We start from the raw sequence: 22,041 nt of genomic DNA, 5'->3' as shown, positions 1-22,041 counted from the left end.
GCGCCTCAAAGCTGTCCTTGGATTATACACAGATACACTTACTAGCTGTGTCCACGCATAAATACATACGATGGCCTACGCGGCTGTCCATGTCCTACCATCTTAGGTTCACAATATTGATCTGTTAGCCATGTAGGAGTAAGGAGTAGGGACCTCTCCCAGCTCATGACATGCGTCCTTGCTTGGAGTGTGTCCTAGCGGTAATAATTCTATGTCAAAAGAAGCACCGCTGGAGTGATCAGAGAACTGCACGCTCTCGCTCTTTGAAGCACTGCATGCGTGATGCGTATGCGTTCGTGTTGGGTCCCTTCTAATGAGTAGTGATCCATGGTCTACCGGCAAAGCCTAGTACTAACTCGCACCAGCATAATCTTGATGGTCTTTTATTAGATAACAAGCTACTAGGATACATCTTTGTAATTCATATAACCATAATCTCGATCTGTGCCTAGCATCATCTTTGATTCTTTACATAGAATCCACATTTTAACGAATGGCATTCGAGTTATTAAGGCCTACAAGTTCAGATGGGTTGCATGCTGGGTTTACAAAACCGCACGATTATCATGCGGTTACTATGCACGGTAACCTTTTCAATTTTTGAAACCATGATATGTCTCGCGGTTACCACACGGTTTTCACAGTAACCATGCAGTTACCACGGTACGTAACCACCTTACCATTGGGGTGTGATAACCGTGCCAATAACAATAAGGGAAACCTTGGTTGCATGCAGAGTACTAGTAGTTTGAGCAGCAGCATGCATGGGAAAGGAGGCAAACAATGAGGTGGAAAAGGAGGGACACGGATGATGGCCGCGGTCTCCCGGGCACGGGCACGGCCACGCGTGCCGGACGGGGCGTGAACAGAAGCCGCGCCCGTGGTGCCGGGAAGGAACAGCAACAGCCTGGCCCGGCGTCGCCCGTAAATGGAGAGTTTGGGTACTTGGGTGGGTCACCGGCGGCTGGACCCTCGTATGTGCATGTGGTGAAGAAAATGGAGTTTGTTTGTGTGGTCTCTGTACTTGCTTGTATGGTTCGTGCGTGTACATGCCGAGCACCCTGGTTGCTCGGTGAAAGCTTTAATTGGATCACGCGATAATTCTCACTTTACGGATTGATTTGTATATAACTACTCCATCCGATTTCTTAATTCTTGATTGATATTTATCATGTTTTAGACCTGGGTTAGGAGGAGAGGAGAAAAGGCATCGGGTGCATGAGAAGGAGGCGGAGTTCTGATCGCCGTGAAAAAAAAGACATACGTATTAGGGAATGACTTAATATCAAATAATTAGAAGGAGTGAGGCTTTAAACTTAGATCGTATAGCCCACCACCTTGTGAAGCTAGCCGGAAAACCCCTGGGCATTTCTCATTTAGATCACCAGGATACCAGCCACCTTCATCCACCTAGCAGAAATGGATGCCTGGTACGAGTTAGGGAATCCGCTGTTGTCTTCTTCCTGATGCTTCGCCTTCTCAATTGACCTTCTCTATGTATGTTTTGGCACGCGCTGGTGATGGTGCATGTGGGTAGTGGGCGGCGGTGGTATCGGGAGAGGAAGACTGCGACACCTGATCTTGAACAAGCTGTCGCCTATCACTGTTCATGGCACTGGCATGCATATCCTCTAATCCTCGACCCGTGGAAAGGTGGTGCACGACCAGTGTGGCACACAGGCTGTGTGCACATCCAACTGTCGTCCCACCCAATAGACCCTGACGTCAATCTCCGCGGCTCCCTTTGCACAGAGCTCCTGCCGTCAGTCGTCTTCATTGTCCCACCGCTGGGTCTTGCATCAACTTGCTGCTCCATCCCCATGGCGCAAGAAGACCTCCTTATGGCCCTTGGTCACCTACACCACCATCGCTTGTGCTATTCCTCGGCTCGTTATCGAGGAGAAGCGACGGCGGTGCGCACCTCATGCGAGAAGCACACTACTAGGAAAACCATTTTCGCAAAATGAGACCCTTCCATTTTTCTAGGCGGGTATCATTTTCGGAACTAAATGTCCTCCTGTGAAAACGGCAACGGGGGATGGGATGCTCGTCCGCCTGTGAAGATGCATTTTGGTAGACAGACGAAAATGCATCTTCGCAGGCTTTTGCTTACAGGTGGACCGGACGGCCGGTCCGCTTAGGAAAACCGTTTTCGTCCGCTGGAAAAAATAGTTTTCCTAGTAGTGGCAGATACAAGGATGGGATCTCGTACTTTTGCATTTCCTATAGGCTAACACCTTTATCATCTCTAATCCTAGCTTATAGCAACACAATTAGTAGATATGGGATGGATAGCTAGGTAGAGAGTCTCCACACAAACAAATTTTGGTTGCTTGTGGGGGTGTTCCCGAGGCTTAGAGGGATAACCGAAGTAGTGGCGACCGGCGGTGGTGATGGTGAGGCCAGTGACAACTTTGTAGATTGGGAGAGGGCAGGGGATGAGTTTGGTGGCAGGAGAAAAGGGCGCCAACCAGTTAGGGCTGGACGTGGTAGATGATGGCAACGCTCGTTGCTGGAGGCTCGGAGCGACAATTAACCTTCTTAATCACTTCGGTCATTAATCATCCAATATATGTCAGATGGCGACTACAATATAGTGTAACGTAGGAAGACTAATTCATTAACAAATATTGTGTGTTCATGTATCACCTCATCTGACGCGTCTTGAGTGATCAATGACTAAAGCGATTGACAAGGTTAGTCGTCATTCGCTATATCAGCTGTGGTGCGGGGGAAAATCTGGTTGCCCAAACAAAGCTCGTCAGAGGGAGGCTGTGGTTGGCATCCGAAGGTCCAAGAGGAATTTTGATTGAAAAAAAAAAAAAAGAGAGAAGTGCACAGGTCCGAGTGAAGTCCGAGTCAGACACCTCACAGTAGGCCGGACGAACGTGGGCTGTTTTAGACGCATTTGTGCGTGTGGCCCGGACACGCGAACATTCGTGCATTAGCCCCCAACCCGTGCATCCTGCCTGCCTGCCTGCCTGTGCACGTTCTCACTAAAGCCATGGGACCGGCAAGCGTCGCATCCTCTTTATATAGTTGTACACACTGGTACAGTGGTACGTGCCTACACTGCCTGTGCTACGTACGGGCTGCCGGGGGTCGGTGCAACCGTGGGCGGCGCGCCAACCTGTTTCGAAAAAGTCACCACTAGCTCGAAGCAGAGGGAATCGATCAGGGTGTTTTTTTTTTTTTTTGAACCATCAGGGTGTATCACTTGCACATACTCCATCGTTTCTTCTTATATTAAAAAATTTACCCTGCTATGAATATAAACAAATTAGTTTTTTCTGATAATACTCCACTCAGAATTATTCATCCAGAAACTCAAGCACGAAAAAGACAACATACATACCGGACATTAGCTCTTTCTAAAACATATATAATAAACTTGCCAAATAAAAATCAATAGTTTGACTATGTTGAGTATGAGTACAGATTACCCCCTCCGTCTAAAAAAAATAAATCAAACTCTAAATTAGGTATGATTACAGATTACCCCTCCATCTAAAAAAAATCGGTTTGATTTATTTTTTTTGACGGAGGGGGTAATCTGTACTCATATCTCGACATAGTCAAACCTAGGGTTTGATTTTTTTTTTTTTGACAGGTAGTAGATGATAAAACGAAGAGGAAAGGGAAGGCAGAAGCAGAGCATAGAGGACTCCAGGTTCACTGTGGCACTGTGCCATACTGTACAACTGTTATGCATGGATCATATAGTTGAAGTTCAGAACAACACGTCAGGCAAGTACTGTAGAGGCGTTTACAGTGCAACACCAAATTTTGGTGAGCCTCACGTGTCACCTAGACTGAGAATAATATTAGCTACTTGTTTTCACAGTGCAAGTTGTCTATAGTGGGTCCTACTAGTACTAACTTTATCACTTTACCACCTTTTCCTCTCCCCCTCTCTCTCCTCTTCTCCTTTCCCCACAGCAGAGAGCATGCCGGGCGGAGATGGCGACGGCCCGAGCGGCCCAAGCGGCGACATCACCAGGCAGAGGAGCGGCGGGGCTTGGCGCTTGCCGGTGCAACAACGGCAAGGTCGGCGGCGCAATAGTGGGGGACTGCGGGAGCTCGGCGGCGCGATAGCAAAGGACGACGGGAGCTCGACGGCGTCTGGGCAGCGGGGTGGCTCGAGCACCTTCCCTCTTCTTTCGACCACCGCGGATCGAGGGGCAGCGCGGCCAGCAGTGAGCGGAGGTCGTCGCGGATTGAGGGGCGGTGTGGCCGATGAGCTGCGACGGGTGCAGATCGAGGGGCGGCGCGACCGACAGCAAGCGGAGGTCGTCGCGGATCAGGGGGCGGCGTGGCCGGCGAGCTCCGGCGGGTGCAGATTGAGGGGCGGTGCGGCCGACAGCAAGCGCAGGTTGTCGCGGATCGGGGCAACGAGGCCGACAAACTCCGGTGGGCGCAGATCGAGGGGTAGCCAGCGGAGGCCGTCGCAAAGGCGGGGGCCGCGATGAGCCCCGCGACGCTCTCCTCTCTCCCCGTTGGCAGCGCCGCTCCTCTCTCTGGTGAGGTGAGCGCGAGAAAGGGGGGTTATTTCCCTCGCTGATGCGAAGCCACGCCCGCGAGGCTCCGCCCTCCACAACGCGGCAGTTCACCCTTTCTTCGCCTTCCGCAAGTCGTTCGACGAACGAAGAACGAGCGTCCATGTTTAGCTACGAGAACCTCGTTTGGCTCCGCGTACTGCTGATGTGGCGCAGAATATTCGTTTTTTTCTATGGGGCTGAAGGCCACGTCCTTGCACTTTGAACGCTCTAAGAGCCATCCGATCATGCCCCAAGCCTGTTCCCTTCATGCTCAGTTCATGCCATGAATCATACCGTCGCATCCGGTCTACTCCCTCCGTCTTAAAAAAAACTCAACCTAGGAGACTTCTCCTAATACAAATTCGTTCTACTAGGATCTCCTAGCTTAATTTTTTTTTTTGATAGAGGGAGTACTTGCTAGTGATAACTAATCGTTCAAAACACCTTTAATAGGGATCAGCCGATCAACGCCTAGTCAGTCCCTAACAATTGGCTTCTCCAACAAAAATGTTCAAAACGACCCTGACAGTTTTTTTTTTTCTTACAATGATACTGGGGGCTCATGTTCATGAACCACAGGCACGCCACTGACCGGATGTGCATGTGCCTAGATAGCTAGACACGGCTGGTCCTAGCTAAGAAAACAAAAGAACAGGGCCTAGGACTTGATGTTTTTTCCATTTTGTGCTTTTGTGTAACATCCTGCATTTCCTTCTTTATGAACCATTCAATTTGTTGATGAAGTTCTTACATTTTAGTGTTGCAAGGTTCAGCTCCAACCTTCCACCTGTCGAACTCAGTAACGCTCAACAAAAATGAGCTTGCATTCCGATGCCCCCCACCACCGTATTCCTACAAAAAGAGTCAAACGCCAACAAATCAACAGCCTTAAAATAGATCATTTTCAGATGCTACTGTACAGCCTTATAGATTTGATCGGAGGATGAAGTACCTTAGAGATAGAAGTAGTGTCTTCCTCGTTCAAACTTCTAAGACTTATTTTCAGCATATTGTCATTATTCAACTCAGGTACTTTGTACACTACAGCGCCAATACTTCTGGAGAAGGTACCATTGGTTCGTGTTAGAACAACATAGCGCTTTGAAGAAACAATATGGATTGTTCATCAACATGGAGAGGTTGAACAGAAAACTTGCCTCAGATTTAAATTACGACTCTTGTCAGCTAGCTGATTTCCAAGTTCGCTTCTCAAATTTGAAATTGCATCAGCGTTGACAGCCTAAGGGTCAATAAAAATATAATTCAGCAGAGCCTGTAATGTTGGTAAAATGCAAACAAAGAGAGTAAAAAGTATTACGGATACTGAGACATTAGGCTGTAGGAATGGTTGCATGCCTCTGCATCAGTAAAGTATTAAGCTATAATAAGAGAACCTCAAATTCGATGGCGGCGAACCATAAAGCTACCATAAGTAAGCTATCTCGAAATTCAGGTGGGAATGATTGCACAAATAAAAAAAACATGCAGAACTAATGGAAAAAAGATACGTCCTGGTTATGTAAGGATAGTGGAGTTGCACACCAGATGGTTCCAGAACCTGGAACTGGAAAGCTACGTGTACCAAAAAAGACCACAGGATTTTTTCTTGTAATATGTCAAATTTTAATCCCTGGTCACGAAATATAGCTACTGATCCAGTTTACTGGAAATGTGCTAATTTGGATCAAACATATAGCTCATGGACCATCATAAATTGCAACAACAGCCCCATCAAACAAGTAGTATAACAGAATTTATAGACGAATGTAGGGACGATTCACCTTCACATAATAGAATGTTGACAAAATATGAATAGAATATTAATGAACATACAAAATAATCAAGAGAAAAGGAAAACCTGCAGGTATTTACCAGACAATTACCGAACCTGCCACATCCTAATGCAATTTCATAGGATTTCTCCAGACATTCATCAATTAATTTTTGCTTGTGTGACAATGTTGCTTGTCCACGAGAAATGACTTCCTCAGGATCCAGTTCCAGTAACTGCAACAATACCACTTCACAGGAAGTTATTGGACCAACACAATACAAGCTTTGGATGGAAAAGAATTTTGGTATGATGGCTAGCTCGGTGATTTCAATGTTTTGTAACAGCTCTCGTATAGTAGGACAACATCAATAATCACTCTGTCCAAGTATAGAAGGCACTAATGTATTTTAAGATCTAGACTTTGTTTTTAACCAACAATTAGGCTAGCAATATATAGGTTTAGTGATGCAAAAGTGGTGGTGCTTGATTTGTACCATGAATTTTTAATGAGGATATGCTACTGTAGCAGAACACTAGTACCAAGTTACTTGCCTGATCAAACAACTTTCTGTTGATATTAACATCAAACTCAATGTCCAAATCTTTCAGGCCACTGCTGAAGGCCTTGCTATTCGGAATGGTCCATCTCCACAGATCCCCATCCTCTATAAACTTGAAAAGCTTGTGTACGGTTTCAAGCTTGTTATCAGGTAGATATTTCACCCCATTAAAAGAATTGCCACTTCTATGATTCCATAAACTACTACCTATTGTCAAGAGTTTGTTGCTAAAGAAATCAAATGCGATTGTTGCTCCACTGCGTTGCATGTCAATCACCTTATTGACATTTTCTCCGAGTGTGGGGTTCCCGCATAAACTTTCAAAGGCAGTTTTATGATGATCCAAGATTGTGACACTGAACAAGATAAAAACATTAGAATTGTCCTAGCATTAGGGATAGAATATTCTATAAAACAATTCAGAATGTATAGAAATATTGATGCATAACTTCTACAATCTACAGTTCAGCAATATTCAGAACAGTTGATGGCCACAATGTGTTTCCCCAAAATATTTTACAGAATATACTGAATCTACTCATGAAGTGTACGGAAATCGAATCTGTATATTAAATGAATGACAGAATGAACATGGGCTGAATCTTATTTCTAAGAATCCAAGATTAACAGCATAATGCACATGAAACTAACACACACAGAACAAAACTTAAAGCAAATAGCAGTAGATAAATGCTTACAAACCTCTCGACTTTTGGGGCAATATCAGTGACAAAACCAGGAGGCCCGACAAAGTCTAGGAGATAAACATCTTTGATTTCATCAAATGGAAGAGCATCACTCCTACAGAGAGGGTAACAGTAAGAATAATGCTATAGTAAAGAGAAACACTTGAGCATCACTGTATCTGCTGTGCAGAGGCTCATATCATGACAAAATCATCAAACAGCTTTGTTCAATTTTGACCTCCCATTCATCATTTTCATGATTCATGAAATATTGAAATCCGGGAAAAAAATGTATATTTCACCTAGGCCTGACTATACCAAACGTCACTACAGACTAGAAACCCCAAAGCATAATCTTTCCCCTCCAAAAAGGGACTTGTCAGAATGCCAACTAGATGCAATTTTCTCCCACTAAAATACAAAGGGAAAGCTTAATAAGCGCAAAGCAATGCCAAAGTGAACATTGAGCAGCTCCACAGATGTTGGTCGGTCTAAACGAACTGAAACTACAGTTAGACATTGTAAAGGAAGAGTTGTACTCGCTTGCAGCTTCCTGCCGATTTCACATCTCTTCAAACGAACCTATGGAGGAGAAGAACATTGGAAGCAGAAACTAGTAGTTCGAAGGCACAAAGGTCGATCTCTTAAGTTACAGAAGATTTACCTGATGGGGTCGTAGACGGTGTTGGGGAAGAAGCAGACGGGGAGCGCGGCGGCGGAGAAGTAGAGGTGCGCGGCGAGCGCCGCGAACGCGCCGTCCGGGCACGGGTAGTGGTACAGCACGGCCGAGACCCTCCGCGCGGACGGCGCGAAAGCCATAGCCTATCGCTATAGCACCCACCTGGAGATGGCGACGGCGACGGCGACGACGGCGGCGGCGGCGGGTTTATTCGCCGGACGGTGGTGGTGGGCCGGTGACTTGACGCTACGGGCCTCGTGACTGATCAGGAGACCGAGCTAAAACCGGCGGCCCGGCCCAGCCCACGTTCCTCGCCTGGCCACAGAACCATTGCCACGTCACCGATCCGCTCCACTCGCAACGACGAGCTTCCCCACCATCCGATTCAATCCAACGGCAATCCTCCCCCCACCCACGGATCCATCCCCGCGCCTCCCACCACGTCATCAATCCACGGAAACACACCCCAACCCATCGCGCCCGTCCACCACCAATCCAACGTCCCAAACCCACCCACCAAAAGCGCAAATCTATCCCCAAAAATTCTCCCGCCCAAACACAAACTCAAAATCCCCCCAAAATTCTATAAAGCCACCCCCAAATCCAAATCCATCTCACCAATAGCCACAGCGATTTCAGATCTCCCCAAGTAGTAGACTTCTCTCTTCTTCCATCTCGGATTCGTCTCGGTCTCGTCTCGGTCTCCGGCGATGTCTGGGCGCGGCAAGGGAGGCAAAGGGCTGGGCAAGGGCGGGGCGAAGCGCCACCGCAAGGTGCTCCGCGACAACATCCAGGGGATCACCAAGCCGGCGATCCGGAGGCTGGCGAGGAGGGGGGGCGTGAAGCGCATCTCCGGGCTCATATACGAGGAGACCCGCGGCGTGCTCAAGATCTTCCTCGAGAACGTCATCCGCGACGCCGTCACCTACACGGAGCACGCCCGCCGCAAGACCGTCACCGCCATGGACGTCGTCTACGCGCTCAAGCGCCAGGGCCGCACCCTCTACGGCTTCGGCGGCTGAGCCCTCCGGTCCTCCCTCGCCCTCGCGCTGGCCGCCTCTGCCGCCGCCGCCTCCTGGACTGGCTGTTGCTGGTGTTTTAGCTCTTGTTGTGTCCTTTTGCTTTGCTGGTGTAGAGAAACCCGGATGTGCCACGGGTGGGTTTTTAGTAGTAGGATTAGTAGTATCCCAACTCCTGGTTGTGATTTGCTCATTTCCATAGATGTAATGACATTACGATTTCAATCGTAGCAAAATTATTTGTTTCCTGCATTTCTGATCCCGTTGCTGCTGTGATTTGAGATGTGAATGCTGATCTTAATTTGCAACAAGGGGTAAGCTGTTGTTGAAGCACGTACAGTAGTTGAGAGAATCATCTAAAAGCAACAGAATAGTGGTAGTGTCTCTGTATACGAAGTTCGAACTATGCTGCAGAAAAAAAACACAACAAAGTTTCGAATTGGCGATTGGTTCTTGAATGCTAATGTGATTTCGTGCTGATTTGTTTGTGGGAAATGGCAGTCAAAACGTACGTATTTACCATGCTTGGTTGGTGTTGCTACTGTTAGCTGAAGGCAAATAAATTGCCACAATCCACACAATCTTCAGTTTGATGCTTAGAAACTCGGTTTATTACTCCATGTTGTCACTCACTCACTTGTCAGTCTTGCTCATTTCCGTAGATGAAATGATGTGATTCTAATCCTTGCGAAAATTAAATTTGTCTCCTGTATTTCTCATTTCGTTGCTAGAGTGATTCGGATTTTGAAATATGAACGTTCTTTGTTCTGAGATGTTGAGCTGAATTTGTTGCAAGCAATGGTGGGCTTGTTTCAGCCCAGAACTAGGCTTGCCTTTTCAGCCTGGCCCGTATGTATGAAATGTGCAGTACGGCCCAAGCGCCCACCCTAAAAACAGCTTGGCTCGCTGCACCATGCCCGAAATCCATCCAAAATACACAAATCTTCAAATTGGTGATTGTTTGTTTCTCGCGGAGACTCAAATTGGTGATTGGTCCGTGAGTGCTGCACAGTTTCATACTACTTCATTTCGATTTGTTCCCGCGCGTTGGGTGTCAAAATGTTCTCTCTATTTTTTTCAGTATACTACAGTTGATCGGCGTTGATTACCGTCAGGCAAAGGGTAAATAAATTGTCATCGTCTTCTGATCGATGCTTTCGCTTGCGAACTCCTCGATTTTATTTTATTACCTAATTAACCCGTCATGGTGTCGTCAATGTTGCCCCCCAGAAATCAGAATGATGGCATTCCCGGGTTTGGGCCCGAAGATTACAACCCTGTCGCTAAAAAAGGACTTGCTTTCGCCTTTCTTATACTACCTCTTGTGTGTGACTAGGAGAACGAACGAATGGATTCGTACCTTTGTTATCACAGGCAAGTTCATTAGTAGTGTAGTACTCTGTTGACTTAGCGGCGGATAAGACTTAATCGATTAGCGCACTAATCCTGCTTTCCTACTTTAATTAATCACAAGTAGACTCTACCAGTAGTACACTTTTCCCCCTTGCCATAGCGGCTCTACTTGTTTTAGAATTTCCGACTCCTAATATAAATCCTCAAGATTTTAAGAATACTATTTATATGGGGCCAAATATTGGGTGGTGGTGGTGAGGCAGACTCACCAGCACAACCATAAGAAACATTTAAAGGAGTAAATATGTAATTATAAAATTAAGAAAATGAATTAGAAGTTAGAAGCTACTACCTCCGTTTTAGTTTATAAGACTTTCTAGCATTGTCCACCTTCATATAGATGTTAATAAATCTAGGCACACATATATATCTAGATTCATTAATATATATATGAATGTGGGTAATGTTATAAAGTCTTATAATATAAAGCGGAGGAAGTAAAAAACTTAGTGTATTCACACCTCACCTCCAAACAAAACCAAGGACTCATTATAGAGCCCACTTTCATTATCATATCCATTTCATACCTAATGTAACCATCACCATATAGCTTATAAATTCAAGTCGTAGGAAAGGATAAGTACCCCATATTGTTGAAAGGATATACAACGAAGACCAAAAGTGAAGATTGGACCACGAGTTAGTGGTCAGGGGGGGCATTACCAGGTCAGCTGAGTCAGCTTTGCACAATCGGCATCTCGTAAGGAAGCGCGATAAGTACACAGAGAATCATCCTCATTTAACTTTTTTTTTTTGGAGACTATGTCAATAATCTCTTCTTAAATTAGAGACAGTCTCATCTCAGCTAGCTGCAGCTTTCTTTGTGTTTCTTTCACTGTCAGGAGGGTAACAGTGGTGCAAAGGAGTAGCAAGTTGTTTGTTCCACACTTATAATAGTCGCAGATTACCGGATCTGGCATATTCCATCATACAATGACAAATAGCATGCATTTTTTTAATTATGTTTTGAGAAAGGTTGCAAATGTACATTTGTTCTTTAGCAAAAGGGGACATATTTTAGACAAAAGGAAATGGATGCCACATATGGTCTGTCTTTGTCCTATTAAGCTTACGTACCATCGATACTACTGCTGTTGGACAACTAAAGGCTAAAGCCATCTTGCCACTTTGATGCGGTTCTAGGCTTCTAGCTAAAAGTACTAACATAATGATTAATGAACACATGCCGTTGCTCGTTGTGCGTTTAGTTTGTTTGATAATCAAATTTTTGTAATGGGCTTTAGGGCAAAGCTCATACACATTTTAAGATACATCCTTTAAATATAAGAGAGCAGTACTCCACAAGTACGAGCAGTCCACTCCACTATACGAGCAACAGCGGAAGAACAAGATGGGAACGCCACGCGCGCAAGGTAAATCGAAACACACATTTGTAGTAGTAGCCGCACAGCCCGCACTATCCAAGTAAAATCCGTAGCAGGTGGACTACACAAACCCGCGTGGCGCAGGCGGGAATTAATGGCACCATTGTTTGGTTTATACATGAATAAACAAAATAACATACTCCCTCCGTTCCAAAATAAGTATAGTTTTACACTATTCACGTTTACCGTTTGTCTTATTTAAATTTTTTTTATGATTAGTATTTTTATTGCTATTAGATAATAAAATATGAATAGTACTTTATGTCTGACTAAATATTTTTAAATTTTTCATAAATTTTTCAAATAAGACGAACGGTCAAACGTTAGACACGGATATCCACGACTGCACTTATTTTGGGACGGAGGTAGTATTTACAAAAGAAAATTAAAAATAATTTATGAATAAACATTTACATATTTTTCTTAACAATCTAAAAGCAAAAATTTAGAAAGTAAATTTCGATAAAATAACCTTAAATTGGTTAAAAAAATAAATTTTAACTGATAGGAGTACTAAGCATTAGCATAGGTTAAAAAGATGTGGCTGTAAAGCGTGTGGCCCTCCTCCGTTTCCCCCAATCACAAGCAACGCCCACTCGCTACTACTACTCCACTCCGCTAGCCTATAGCCTCAGCCGCACGCAGCAGCATCGCGTCGCGTGTGGCCTCCGATGCGCCCGCGCGCGCGGGAACACACGTATACGCATGTGGAGGACTTATCCACTCTCTCCCCCTCCCCCCGCTCTCCGGAAAAAGAAAAAAAAAACAGAGAGCAAGAATTCGAACGCCAAACCCAGCGGATAAAAAACCCAAAAGAAAAGCGATAACGCCCAATCTATTTTTTAGTTTTTACTCCTTCCCTTCCCTACCGCGCCGCACACGCGATAAACAAATAAACGACCGGTGTTTTTTTTTCTTCTTTTATCTCATCCGCTCGCCTCGCGTACGCTCTCCGCTACTACTTCAGTTCTCGCTCGTTCTTATCCTCCTCTGCCAGCAGTGACTCACCTCACCACCACGGCCACGGTCTCCTCCTCCTCCTCCACACCTTTATAATTTGTACCAGCTGCCTTCTTTCCACCAGTCGACGACGACACGGCTCGGTTGTTGCTTTGATCGATCTGAGCTGCGTTCGCTTGCCTTGATCTGAGATCAGCGTTGGTCGGGGAGAGTCAAGAGTTGGGGATATATACATGGACGTGTACGCGTGGTGCCGGCGCGGCGGCGCGGCGGATTGCAAGGAGCAGGAGGAGGATATCGGGTCGCCGTCCACGTCGGCGGGGAGCTCGGCGCGGTCGTCGGGGTCGTCCTCGGAGCTCGCCGACGACGCGAGCTCCTCCTCCTCCAGCTCGGCGGAGCGCCGCTTCGAGATGTCCGACCTCATGACGCAGCTCCCGTTCAAGTGCGTGCCGTTTGCTCTAGCTGGTCGCGTTCTTCTTGATCTTTGATGATCCTTGAGCTAGCTGAGCTGACACCGGAGTGTTTTTTTTTTCATTTTTTTCGTTTGCAGGAGGGGGTTGTCGAGGTTCTTCGACGGAAAGTCGCAGTCGTTCGCGTCGCTGGCGGCGGTCGCCTCGCTGGAGGACCTGGCGAAGCCGCCGAGGAAGCGCCTCAAGCCGTCGCAGAGCTGCGGGGGAGGCCTGGACGCGCACCGCGGGCGCGTCCTGTCGCCGCGCCGGCATTGCCCCAAGGCCGTCGTCGCCGGCGCCAAGAAGGCGACCGCGAGGGCCGCCCTCTCGATGCTCGCCGCCTCGCCGAGGCGGCCGCCGCTGGCCGCGCCGGCGAGGCCGGAGGGGGTGGCAGCTAAGTTTCTCGTCGTTAACTAGGTAGTAGAAAGTTTGGTGATAGTTGCAGTCGAAGCAACGTGTTTACCCGTCTGTACATAAGTACTCTGAATGACCGGCATTTTCGTTGTGTTTGGTGGTCCATTTCCACTGTCCGTGGTAATTTGTTGGGTGAGCTTGTTGTAACATAAATCCACGATTGATGAGGTGGATAGTTAGAATGCTCAATTAGAAAGTACGCCTCTTCCAGGATGTGCCTTCTGAGTTTTGATCCAAGATGAAATCATGAAACTGTCATAGAAAAAGCACAAGGGGAGTTTTGCCAACTCAAATTTCAAACGGCTCAAAGCTGTAACAAGTAACCCAAAATGAAAATGTAAGATTAGGCGACAACATCACGTAAATCAATGAAAGCATTAGAATTTGACTAGAACTTCAGGTGAAGCTGTTAAGTGGGTAAGACTAACAAACAAGTTACATTGTGAGAACGAAAATTCCAATAAGCCTATTGAGTTCAGCACAGCTCTGGTTTCCTTCTCCCATGACAACATACAGATTACAACTCCAGGGTGAGAAAATGAAAAGTAGTATACAGCAGGTTCACCGGCATAGTTTTTCAAAACCACCGTGGCTTTTTCCCAGTGGAGAAATGTAATTATCTTTTGAAAAGCTCTCCATAGGTATAACAGTTCATGTCTTTCTTACATCCTGACGATTATGAGCAGAAAATGCCACTATCCAAGTCGTTCTTGATATAAAATATTGGCCCCCTGAACCTGAATGAGAGTCATAATCTGTTCGAAAGATTCATAGTCAAACAAACTCTCCCATCCAAATCCAAAACGAAAGAACCTTCATCCAAGAATAATTTAAATGGCCGGTAAGATTTGGGACAGGATGCCAAGTTCAGACAGCACGGTACTCAATAAACAGGCTCAACTTCTGAACCAACACAGCCTGTGAACCAAATACAGGTTTTCTTCCTTCACTGATCCAGTTCTTCTCCAAACTTGATGCTTTAGCATTTGCCCGCATGTCATGCTCAAAGGCTGAAACCATCTGATAGATCGAAGTTCGAAGAACATCGGCCATGGAAAAAGCTTTAGTGTGAAGACCACCTCTTTGCGTGCTTGCAATGGCAGTTACATTGCCTTTTCTCCCGGTGGAAAAGTTAGCCCACTTAATGCTTGCTGGACCCAGTGAGTGCGCAGGTTGTGGGTTAGTTTTCTTCCCCAAACAGGCCTCAACGGCAACTAGCGCAGACAGCAAAGTAGACATCACAGCAGCATTGCAGCCTGTGAGTTGAGCAACTCCATACCGATCTTCTTGGCGTGACCGTGCAGTTAAAGATGACAATGTCCGAGCGCACCATGTGCATATCTACATGTAACAAGCCACACATTAACTTTTCATCAGGAATTATCAAACATAGAAACATTTGAGGAACTAGTCTGGACGTGGTCAACACTGTTGACAATTCAACCATTCGGAATGCTACCAAAATCACAAATTTGTGGAAACAATACTCCCTTCAGTCAGCAAAGGAAAATGTTTGGGGCTTGTTTGCATCTACCAAGGAATGATTAATCAGTGACTTGTCATAATACTGTCGCAATTAACTTCCTCTAGAAATTTCAACTTAGCATGCATAAAGTCATTTAATAAGGGGCATAGGTGGCCAAATGACCCCAAATCTTTCCAGATGTCTTGCTTTTGTGAACAAAACGATAATCTCCAAACGGTCTAGTTTCTTGACAGGAGGGAGTTTATAATCTGTATGAACGGCCATCTGATGCTAAACTAAAAATATGGGTAAAGCATGACCTAATTGACCCAACATACAGAAAAAGCTGGACCAGCTAACAAATGGAATGCTATTTTGCATGGTTCCAGATAGCAACCCAACATACCTGCTGGCAGCCTCCATTTCAGCCATAGTCAGGGTGCTACGTGTTCTAGCCATAACAGACAAAATGTTCAATTATGTTGTAAATACCAAAAAATATTCCAACTACAGAAGTAGTTGCAAAGGTACTGTTATGATTTTGTCAAATAAAACAATGTCTTCCTACCACAATTACTAGCCTGTTTTCTGAAGCAAAACATGCTTCCTAAGTTAATGGTCACCTGCTAAAGACCAAAACCACCAAACTTAAACTTGCTCAATTGTAAAGCTAAAATAAGAAGCATAAATGGATTATTCACTTCCACTATACCAATGAAATAGAATACAGGACATCCACGTGAGACCAATGTATGACAGTAATACCAAGACCACACGCCCAAATGTCCAAAATTGCTGCAGGAGAGTGCATATGCTATTGTCTGTTGCAGTGCTGGGCAATTTTTTTTAGAGACCACAATCTCACATGATGATAGTTAACACTGACTAAATATCCAATTATCATCCACTAGAACTAAATGTGGTTGCCACAAATTAGACTGGTTATAAATAAAGTAGGCATCAGCACTCACAAGCTATCAATCTCAAAATGAACTCCTAAGATGTCTGAAGTCTGAACACTTCAAACTATGATACTAACCTTTACAAGCAGATCTTCCTGGATGCAGATCTAGTCATTATGTATGTGTATCACTAACCAATGTGGTGCAGTTAAGATTATAGTACGTACATTTAATTCAACTCTAGATAATCTGTCATGAGTGACAAAGCAAAAAACAAACAGTAAACACCGAACTGATTCTACAGTAAGATCCAACTGTTTTTGGTCTTAACTCCTAAACAAAGGAACCATTTCATGTTCTATATCAACACAAATGCAAACATGATTAACAATTTGGAAAAAAAAACAGGAAAACAGCCGAACACAACATAAGAGGTAAAACAGATAGAAGAAACTGATGAGTAACTTACCTGTGAATCATTAAATGCAGCAGCAAGTTTGAACTGTTGTGACAACAATTCTGGTTTCTCACTAGAAAACCCTTCAAGAGCTTCAGCAATTTTTGACGTGAACTCCTCAAGCGGCTTCAAACAAGCTGTCACAATTCTTTTGTAAGTCTCACCAGATTCCTCAAAGAAGGCCGCTCGACGCCATGGTTCCAAGTTACATTCAGATACAGCACACAAATCTTGGTATGCAAGATACTGCATTAATGATCTTGGATCACTCAGTTCCAATGTTTCTAGGATATACTCAGTAGGATTAGTCTCTGCAGCAGCAGTGCTCTGTGGTGGAGCGAAACTGCACCTTCTTGTATGCACAACCTGAAATTTGTTGAAAGCAGTTGAATTATGGTTATGAACTATAAAGTTTCAGGAAATGACGTCAATCTCCACATTCCAGGCAATACAACAAGTACATCATATAACATCTTTTTTCCTTTGAAGTTGGATTGTGAAGAACAAACCTGGACAAAATGATGACTTATTTCCCAACAGAAGGCAACGGCAGTGCTCATTATAAAAATACCGATTTGGGCGATAATTTGGCTTCCAATGGATCCTCTGATTCTGAATTGCTGAGGAAGAACGAAAATCAAGATAAAGGAAAGGAAGAAGGCCTGAAGTGACACCTTCAGAGCCCTTTTTCCAGATGGCAGAAGCCCCATTTTCAAACCATAGAACGGAGGTCGCTGGACAAAAAACAAATTAAGAAAGCAAGTAAGACAATTGGCAAAATTGGTGGGAAGTGCTGAAGGATTGCAAGTAAACAACATGCAAGCCTAAAAAATCGCAAGGGCAAAAAAATTAACCAAACAGAGCTATAGATATCAGAAGCTTGCACATATAATTTAGATCAATATAAACCATGTCTCCCCAAAAAAGATCTAGATGGATAAAAACTTCTCTATCAATAACTATCAAAGCAAACTACAGCTCATGCATGTGGATTCTGAATATCATATATTCTGGAGAATTATAAAACAGCGCTATAGTGTCTTATCAAACATGATAATCAGATTTCTCATCTGAGAATAGCACATGTATGTCCAATGTATATCAACCTGAATATTACAGAGGTGCTAGCAGCTATTCCCTAATCATTTCATCAATTCATGAAGCTCTCTAGTGGGAAGTGGGAACCAGTTAAACTCAGAACAAATCACAAAGAATCTTAGACCCAACATACCAATAATACAAGCCACAGTTATCAAAAACATCCATGCTTAGATTCAATAACAAAAAATCACCAGCACCATCAATCATACCTAAGTAGGTAATCTAAAATCGTAACAAGCTAACTTTAAACCTAAAATTCCGATCTCTATAGTCGCAATACCTCTATTAGGAGCTACAGCCATTTGGCAATTTGATAAGATTCGGAACGCCATTCTAGATGAGAACCCTACTTTTCCCCACTTCACTGACCTGCACAACGGGGAACTGGAGCAACCACCTCCGACGCCCGAAATAGTGCGCGGCGAACACGGCTCCCAACACAGCGCCGCGGAACTCCATCCCAGCAACAGCCGCCCACCCGGAGTCCTCGGGTACCAGCGACGCGGCGGCGCCCACGCAGAGCGCCCCGGCGGCGGCGAGGAGGGACGCCGCGAGGGCGCGGCGCGGCACGGGGGGAGCGCGCGGGTGGGGCGACGCGGAGACGAGGAAGGCGAGCGCGAGGAGCCCCGTGGCGGCCAGGGAGAGGAACGGGTGGAGCGCGAGGAGGAGGCCCCGGGGCACGCCGAGGCGGGCGTGGCGGCGGCGCGGGGACGCGGCGAGGTAGAGCGCGGAGGCCGCGGCCGAGAGCGCGGCCTGGAAGACGAAGACGGCGAGCCACCGCTGGCCGACGGCGTCGCGCGGGGCGCCGCGCGGCGGTGCCCTGTCCATGGCGGCGGGGGCGGCGGCGGTGGGGCGAGGGTTTTGGGGGAGGTTTTGAATTTCCCCTCTTTATTTTTCTCTCTTTGGGTATCGACGAGTTTGAAGTAGGGGGAATTTGGGAGTTGTTGGTGTGTTTCGAGTGCCCGAGGGGAGATGGAGGTTTTCCATGTTTGAAAGCGTGTTTTCTGTCGTATAACGTGAGACTCTTGAGTGTGACTTGACGACCGAAGACTTGAAGTTCTCATCGCCATCGATGAGTTCAAAGCTAAGCTTAGTGGTTAAGCTAACTGCTTGTCTTGATACATCCTGGTCGCATAGTTTAAGACAGGGCCCATCGTGTGTGCACGAGTGTACCAATATGGGTTAATACATGTTAATGATCTGATCCATAACACTAGTACTTTAAAACTTCCATCATCAATACAAACGCAGTTATGAGCAGATCTAAGAATATCTAACTAGATGACACCCCGCGCGTTGCTGCGGAAATATAAGAGTAATGTAAAGATGAAAAATTAGGTATGAATGATCGTATTGTTATACACTAAACACTTCACCAATGTTATAATAATAAGCAACTGAAATTTGAATCATAACAGAATACACTGATAGTTTAGTGAAAGGCCAATTTCTTTTACTAGAACTAAGGCCAATCGAACACAGATGCAATAAATTGAATGGTATTAACATAGATTGTTCTATTATTAAAAAAAAACTAACATAGATTGTTCTATGCTATTTAGCAAGAAAGAAAAATGGTAGACAATATACGTCATCGTGATTACACAAAGATGCTATGTAATTGCTTATTCCAAACTAATGAAGTAGAAACTTTTAAAAGTTCAGTCGAAGATGTCAATAACCTACTGAAACAAAAAAGTATTCTTATTTATTTTAACCAACTGAAAAAAAATGTTCTTATTATTTCAACCGGTATGTGAATATAGTAATGCACCAACCCTTCAATTCTCTCTATAAGATCTGCAACCTTCACAAAGAACAGAAAGTTAAGAAATATTTGAAACTACTACTTCTTTTCTTCTCTTCAGATTCTACAACTAAATAACAAATGATATTAGTAAGAAAAAGAAAATTAAATCCATGAGCAAGCAAGCAAGCAAGAGAGAGATGACCAAAGCGGATTGTGCATGTTGATCTGTTGAAGCATCAGCATGAGCAGAGGAGTGGGCAAATAAATCAACTAGATGCATGGAAAGACTGCCAAGCGCAGATGATCAATCGAGAACAAAGTCCCAGTGAATTATAGAGAGTATATAAAGGCATGAAGACCGACTGTTCATCTGATTCACCGGTTACAGGAGATAAAATAACTTCAATGGAAGATTAAAGAGCTTATAACTGCTGGGCTACTACATGTGTTGCTGTTGGTATTCCAACTGTATGTTTCGAAATTAAGAGATGGCTAGGTGGGCCTCTTTAATTAGTTGTTGCAAATGTTTATTTTGATTGCTATCCCCAGTTGATTGATTGATTGCTATCCAAACATTTATGTGCAATCCGATGGCTGGAATGAATCAAGGTGATGTGGCTTACTCTCAGAACAAAAAATTAGTTTTAATTGCACTTAGTGGGGATGACTTGTATAGGTATATAGGATAAGACGGACCGACAAACTATACAAAACTATAGCCCCCTTCTAATAGATATTCCCTTCGTTCTAAAATGTAGCAACTTAAACGATGGGATAAGACCTATCCTAGGCTATGAATCTTCATGTCCAGATTCGTATTTTTAGAGGTTGCTACATTTTATAATAGAGATAGTATATGACAGAAAAAATTAATGGAGACTCAATGATTGCTCATATGGTTGCAATATCGGTACTAGAGCTTGGAACCTTACGATCTCCATGGCAGATCCTACACTGACATCCGCAATTGATATTTTTTAAGACATACTTTGGTCTTTAAAGTTTTTAGTCAACTTTGGATTGAAGGAAATTCAAATGATTTTAAATCTTAGGAACTTTTTTCTATATGTTTTGTTTGAAACAGAATTTTTTAGTATATCAGTTTCATATGGATTACCATCCTATGCACTAATTCTATAGGAAATTTTACCAAGAGCTCAAACCTTTTTTTTCCTTTAAGAAATCCAATGCTTGTTCTTCTCTCTTTATCTATTTTTCTCTCTTAATTCCATTAGATACCTACCGTTATATTCTTGTGAACCGTCCAAACGTGATATGTGCTAGATTCCTATATTTTCAATTCCTGCAGGATTTGTCCATACGTGGTATTCTAATCCTATAATTTTCTTATTGCTACAATTTTCAAATCCTACGTTCCAAATGAGCAATTAAGTTTAAACAACACCCATTAATTTATCATAAGCCATGTATGTAGAAAAATAAAATTTGAAACTTTTAACTTTTAGCCACCCTATAGCATTGCCATATAATATACCCCATTATAAGACGTTTTGAATTTAGTTAAAGTCAATTTCAAGTTAAACCAAGTTTATAGATAAATATAGTAATATATAACACTAAATTAGTTTCATCAAATCAATAATTGAATATATTTTCATAATAAATTTATCTTGGGTTGAAAATGTTACTACTTTTTTCTACAAACTTGGTCAAACTTAAAGCAGTTTGACTTTGATTAAAGTCAAAACGTCTTATAACCTGAAACGAAGAGAATAGTAAAGGTGAGAGGCTGACATTGAGGACACCGAACACACACAGAACGAGAAAATTAACGGTCCCATCATTTCGCTTATTCGTAGATTTTAAGAGAAACGGCATATTTGCAAATGAAAAGTAGTTTGTGAATAAAATTTTTATATACGTGTTCTTAGTGATCTAAAGTAAAAGCTGAAAAATAAACTTCGATGGAAAAACCTTAAATCAGCTTCAATTTTAAAGTTGGAAAATTCAAGTTTTGGCTCATAAGTATAAGCATAAGTGAAAAGATGAGGTCCTAACTCTTTGTGAAAAAGTCAATGTGAAGTGCAAGACATATGAGTGAATTAGGGCCTGTATCGTAGAGTTCCAAATTCAAAAATAGATCTGAAGCTCTGAGTTAGGAAAAGACAAATTTATCCTTCCTAGATCCACCTACTATGCTATTAAAATTTGGGAATATGATAGTGCTTGGTTAGTCTCTAGCTCTGTGTTCTTTGGTGAATTCCAACTTTAGTTACTTGTTTTTCACGCGTACATTTTTTAAACTGCTACACGATGTACTTGTTTACAAAATATTCTATAGAAATATTAATTTATTTTATGGATCATTAGTTAATATTTAATTAATTATACGCTAAACTGCCGCTTCGTTTGGTGTGCTGCGGGAGAGGGGTTGGGAACCCCACAATCGAACACAGCCTTAACATGACCTTACATTAGGGGTGAAAACGGTAACGGTAATTCCCGGCCGACCGGCGTTCGTTTTCGAC

General features: G+C 44.0%; 4 protein-coding genes across 4 annotated transcripts; 2 read left to right on the top strand and 2 right to left on the bottom strand.

Annotated features, from left to right (window-relative positions):
• Positions 1-4,681: 4,681 nt before the first annotated feature.
• On the bottom strand, positions 4,682-8,481 carry LOC127761117 (uncharacterized). Its single transcript, XM_052285342.1, has 7 exons — positions 8,223-8,481; positions 7,575-7,673; positions 6,865-7,228; positions 6,411-6,545; positions 5,696-5,778; positions 5,491-5,596; positions 4,682-5,390 (listed from the first exon to the last, which is right to left on the bottom strand). The coding sequence occupies exons 1-7, from the start codon at positions 8,375-8,377 to the stop codon at positions 5,286-5,288; spliced, it is 1,047 nt and encodes a 348-aa protein (XP_052141302.1). The 5' UTR covers positions 8,378-8,481; the 3' UTR covers positions 4,682-5,285.
• Positions 8,482-8,839: 358 nt separating this feature from the next.
• Positions 8,840-9,508, top strand: LOC127761386 (histone H4). The gene has a single exon (XM_052285673.1). The coding sequence runs from the start codon at positions 8,948-8,950 to the stop codon at positions 9,257-9,259; it is 312 nt and encodes a 103-aa protein (XP_052141633.1). The 5' UTR covers positions 8,840-8,947; the 3' UTR covers positions 9,260-9,508.
• A 3,305-nt stretch (positions 9,509-12,813) lies between these two features.
• Positions 12,814-14,164, top strand: LOC127763270 (protein OXIDATIVE STRESS 3-like). Its single transcript, XM_052287918.1, has 2 exons — positions 12,814-13,456; positions 13,565-14,164. The coding sequence occupies exons 1-2, from the start codon at positions 13,248-13,250 to the stop codon at positions 13,878-13,880; spliced, it is 525 nt and encodes a 174-aa protein (XP_052143878.1). The 5' UTR covers positions 12,814-13,247; the 3' UTR covers positions 13,881-14,164.
• Positions 14,165-14,172: 8 nt separating this feature from the next.
• LOC127763269 (uncharacterized) lies at positions 14,173-18,741 on the bottom strand. The gene is made up of 4 exons (XM_052287917.1): positions 18,172-18,741; positions 17,211-17,435; positions 16,714-17,067; positions 14,173-15,218 (listed from the first exon to the last, which is right to left on the bottom strand). The coding sequence occupies exons 1-4, from the start codon at positions 18,628-18,630 to the stop codon at positions 14,745-14,747; spliced, it is 1,512 nt and encodes a 503-aa protein (XP_052143877.1). The 5' UTR covers positions 18,631-18,741; the 3' UTR covers positions 14,173-14,744.
• Positions 18,742-22,041: the final 3,300 nt, after the last annotated feature.

This window comes from Oryza glaberrima, chromosome 2, assembly GCF_000147395.1.
Source record: "Oryza glaberrima chromosome 2, OglaRS2, whole genome shotgun sequence".
Taxonomy (NCBI): domain Eukaryota; kingdom Viridiplantae; phylum Streptophyta; class Magnoliopsida; order Poales; family Poaceae; genus Oryza; species Oryza glaberrima.
Note: the sequence above shows the minus strand (reverse complement) of the source record. Positions and strands in the feature narration are given on the sequence as shown.